At 46.6% G+C, this 4,812-nt stretch overlaps 1 protein-coding gene across 1 annotated transcript in view; it reads left to right on the forward strand.

Annotated features, from left to right (window-relative positions):
* Nucleotides 1-4,812, forward strand: part of PRKG1 (protein kinase, cGMP-dependent, type I) — a gene marked incomplete at its 5' end in the record, with an annotated part of 9,386 nt that overhangs the window by 2,058 nt on the left and 2,516 nt on the right. The window contains 4 exons of the mRNA XM_009069394.1: nucleotides 2,166-2,329; nucleotides 3,534-3,656; nucleotides 3,750-3,812; nucleotides 4,517-4,583. Coding sequence (XP_009067642.1) covers nucleotides 2,166-2,329; nucleotides 3,534-3,656; nucleotides 3,750-3,812; nucleotides 4,517-4,583 — 417 coding nt within the window. The remainder of the gene's footprint in view (nucleotides 1-2,165; nucleotides 2,330-3,533; nucleotides 3,657-3,749; nucleotides 3,813-4,516; nucleotides 4,584-4,812) is intronic.

The raw sequence follows: 4,812 nt of genomic DNA on the forward strand, positions 1-4,812 counted from the left end.
CAAAAGCAAAGTCCAACCAGGTCCTGTCTCTGCTGGTGGCCATCAGGAGATGCTGCAATGAGATCAGGGCAAGGGTGTTGTGACCTACCACTGGGGTGTTTTCCCAACCTCCAACAGGGCTCAGGGTATGGTTTAGGTGGGATACACTAATTCTGGCTTGAAATTCAGGTCTGTGCTCCTGAAATGCTTGGAAAATAATTGTTTTGGAGCTACTGAAGGGCTAAAACAAGTTGAGAATAGGAGTCTTCAAATATGGATGGGACAGCGAGTGGTGAAACAGATTTTGCACACTGCTGTTTCTGTGTCAAGGCCTTTGTGGAAGTAATAATGAGGTGGTGCTTAATGGAAATGTTAATCATGAACCTGTCATGGCAAGAAATGATTAGCACTAATTGCTCTGGGTGGTGTTGCTGAGCTGTGGCCAATACACCTTCTTGCTTTTTGAGGGACACTTGTGTTCTAGCACTGACAACATACTTGTCTGGTCTGGGTAAGCTCTAAACTGCTTTTCCCAGAAGGTCTTGATCCTTCTCAATGCTGTGCCCCTGCAAGATCCACCTCCTCAAACCAGAACAGCAGTGGGTGCAAGACCTCCACCCCCCAAATTAAGGAGTTTCTGATAGGTTTCACTGTATTCCATTGCACACTCAAATTTCACTCACACCTTTTTGCCTCAAAACTCCAGGCAGAAGTGCCCTGCATGTTAGGTTGTACCCCAAATGGCCAGGGGAGACCATGAAGAGGGGTAGAAGAGAAGAAAGACTTCCCTTGGTGGGAGGTGCTGGAGGATGTGGGTCCTTGGGAAACCATCACTGAAGGACAGGGCAATGCACCACTGAAAAGAGCTGTGTCCAAGAGGGGCTGGATGCCTTCCCTGAGAGTCATAAGGGGCCAAGGTCTCTGTGTTTTGGCTTGGGGACTCTGGGGAATGGGGAGTGGTGTGAGCAGCTGGGAGCAGTAACTCAGATCATCATCATGGACCTTTAATGACATCAGGATTTATCCTCTACAGCATTTTCCTAAGGTTATGGGGTCCAGCAAGATGTCAGATGATACAGGGCAATTAGATGCAGGACTGTCCTTCTCCCCAGCCCAGGAGGATCTGGACCTGGGTCTGTACTGGTCCCATCACCACCCTCCAGCTCCTTAGACATATTGATCTCCCCGAACACATTCATGATAGCTCAAGTGTCACAGATTCCTTGGGGTACTGTGACCATATAGGCTTCTGACCAGCACAAGGTATAGGAGCATCTCAGAGCCATCCAGGGACAACAGAGTGGGCTACAAACCACAGCTGTGGGCCAGCACCATGCTAAGGCCAGGAGGGCAGCGGGGTACAGCTGGAAATACAATGAGTCTATCACCCTGAGCTCTTCAGTTCCAGCATAAGCTGAATTTCCATGCTTCCCAGTGCCATAGGGAAACAACTGTAGTGACACATTGAGGTTTGTGAGCCCACCAGCACATACCAACAGCCTCAAGCAAATTGGGAGGACACTTCTAGTGCATCACTCTTTAGAGTGGGAGAGAAAACCAGACTTTGCAGTAGGTGCCAAAATGGTCTGTATTGAGCCTATTGTAGAATCCTGGAATGGTTTGGGTTGGAAGGACTTTAAAGTTCTTCTCATTCCAACCTGCTGCCATGAGCAGGGACACCTTCCACTAGCCCAGGTTGCTCCAAGCCCCATCTAAATTGGCCTTGAACATTTCCAGGGATGGGGCAGCCACTACTTCTCTGGGCAATCAGTGCCAGTGCCTCACCACCCTTACAGGAAACAATTTCTTCCCAATATCCAATTAATCCTGCCCTCTGGCACCTTCAAACCACTCCTTGCTGAAGTTACATGTGGGAGTTTAAATGAAAACCAAAAGCAAAACAAATCAACTTGAGCTCTGAGTGTTTTGAAGCTACAGCTCCCAAGAAACCCTCAGTGCTGGTGTTTGCTTTCCTTAGGAGAATATTCCTTTTATATCATAAGGATAAATCAGCAAAAAGGTCACTGTGGTTGCCTGGTCCTGGAATGACCCATGATGCTTTAGTTAGGAGAATATTCCCACGAGGAAACCTCCTTTCTGCTTTGCTTCACTTCAAGAGGAGCAGAGCACAGGACTGACATTCCCTCTCATGCTCTGCCCTGACTGTCCTCTGCTCCTTTCCCCAGGTTGATTTTGGCTTTGCAAAGAAAATAGGATTTGGAAAGAAAACATGGACTTTTTGTGGAACCCCAGAGTATGTAGCCCCTGAGATCATCCTGAACAAAGGTCATGACATTTCAGCAGACTACTGGTCACTGGGAATCCTAATGTATGAGCTCCTGACTGGCAGGTATGGGCATTGGGGCCGGCGCTGCCGTGGAAAACAGATCCAAGTGTTTCTACCGTTGTCACCCTGATTAGGCCAGGGGCAGGTGCAGAGCTGCCACGTGCTCTACTGGCACAGCCAGTGTTGGGCAACCTCACCATTAGCTTGGCCTCTTTAAATCAGTTATTTTTGGCCCTTGATGAGCAGAACATGATGGGGTAAGGAAAGGGTTTGACTCAGCTGAGGAGGTAGACTGAGAACCATGAGGGCTTGAGTCCCTATATCCATCCCTTCCCTGATTTAGCTTTAGTATTACTGATGATGTTGGCAGTAGTGGCTTCCTAGATCTTCATCTCATACTCCACTGCGCACTCCCAGAATACAGGAACTGGGGAAGGATCCATCACCTCAACTGCTTATCCTTCAGGGCCAGACCCAACCCCTGCTCAGCAGAAACCAAATTAGTCCCCACTGAAATCATGTCACATAGTGGATTAAGTACCATAGTATCATAGTAGGTTAAGGGGTTGGAATGGACTTTAGAAATCATCTAGCCCCAACCCCCTGCCCTGGGCAGGGACATCTCCCACCAGATCAGGTTGCTCAAGGCTTTAGCCAGCCTGGCTTTGAACACTGCCAGGGTTGGGGCAGCCACAGCCTCCCTGGGCAACCTGTGCTAGTGTCTCACCACCCTCACAGGGAAAACTTCTTCCAAATATCTGATCCAAATTTCCCTCTTTCAATTTATACCATTGCCCCCTGTCCTATCACTGCAGTTCCTAACAAAGAGTCCCTCCCCAGCTTCCCTGGAGCCCCTTCATATATTAGAAAGTTGCTATGAGGTCTCCACACAATCTTCTCTTCTTCAGGCTGAACAGCCCCAACTTTCTCAGCCTATCAAACAAAGAATAAGGCAGCAAAGAATCAAAAAATAAGGCAATGAGCATTGTTCAGAGCCTCATTCCTCAAACTGTTGGGACATGGACTGCCATGGAAAGCAGAGGTTTAGCATGTGCTGCTCTGGAAACCTTTTCACCTTGGTACTAGCCTGTGCCAGCATCCCTGAAATCCAGGCAGTACCAGTGCTCCTGGTACATTTTTCCTGGCTGAGAAATGGTTAAGATCGTAGGAAGTGAAGTGTTTACTCATCTGGATATATTTTATCAGTCTTCAATGCTACTTTAAAGACAAGTTTTTAATCTCCTTTCTTTTCCTGTCCCCTCTGCAGTCCACCTTTCTCAGGCCCAGACCCCATGAAGACCTATAACATCATATTAAGGGGAATAGACATGATTGAATTTCCAAAGAAGATTGCCAAAAATGCTGCTAACTTAATTAAAAAACTATGCAGGTAAGTGGATGAAATATAATCACTTTGATGTTGTTTGCACAGAAATTAGCTATTCAGAAGGATTAAGGAAGTAATTTGTTATTCCTTTTACAGGGACAATCCATCAGAAAGATTAGGGAACTTGAAAAATGGTGTGAAAGATATCCAAAAGCACAAGTAAGTGTCTTCTCCACCAACCCACAGAAAGAGGCATTTCAAACACCTCAGTTTGCTGCTAAACCCCACTTTCTTTCTATCTATAATGTAAATTCATCATCCCTTTTTGTTTGGAGTCCTTAAGTGATGTCTTAGGAGTTTTCACACTGTTAGAATGGGACTAGAACAAGTTGGAGACCTATTGCAGAAACAAATTGTCTCATCCATCGATGCTGGACCTTCTCCTCTCCCATCCCCAAAGCAACAGGAACGGATTGGATGGACATTTAGTGTGGGCAGCTTGAAGGCTCAGCTCAGGGCTCATCCACCCTCCTGGAGCAAACCTGAGGTGATCAAGGCAGGGGTGGGACATCCCTGAGCATGAAGTAGGGAGCTAAGTCAATTTCATATGGAAAAGGGACATTGTGGGTCTCGTATGGGAGGGATCAACCTGTGGATCTCTGGGAAAGAAAAGAGGACACCTGCAGCAAGGAAGGGTTCTCTTCTGAGTGTTAGGAATTGGCACTTGCCATGGGATCACCACTGGTTTGATCACACACTTCCTTTTTGGTGCCAAAAATCATACAAGGATGACAGGAAATTACTGAATGCTAATGAGGGTATGTGAAGACAATGTCTGTGGGAGATGAAACCTCCTGTTTGAGCAATTTACATTTCTTTTTGTGCTACATATGTCTAACTGTTGGATTATTCCCTCCCTTTAGATGGTTTGAAGGCTTTAACTGGGAAGGGTTACGAAAAGGGACACTGACACCTCCTATAATACCAAGTGTAAGTTTTCCTATTACTGTTTTCTCCTTCACGGCCAGTAAGTTGCCTCAGGAATGTTGTGAGATTCAGGCACTAGTGCACTGGGGTTAAGTGGGAACAGCATGTGCTTTATTTCTTCTAAAGATGCCTGAAGAAGTCACATTGGAGACATTCCCAGATAAGCTGGAGCTCCAGGCAGGCTCTTCAATGAGAAGGTAGTTTGAGGAGGTCATGGCCACAACAAAATGCG

The sequence above is a fragment of the Acanthisitta chloris genome, unplaced genomic scaffold (genome assembly GCF_000695815.1).
Source record: "Acanthisitta chloris isolate BGI_N310 unplaced genomic scaffold, ASM69581v1 scaffold34120, whole genome shotgun sequence".
Taxonomy (NCBI): Eukaryota; Metazoa; Chordata; class Aves; order Passeriformes; family Acanthisittidae; genus Acanthisitta; species Acanthisitta chloris.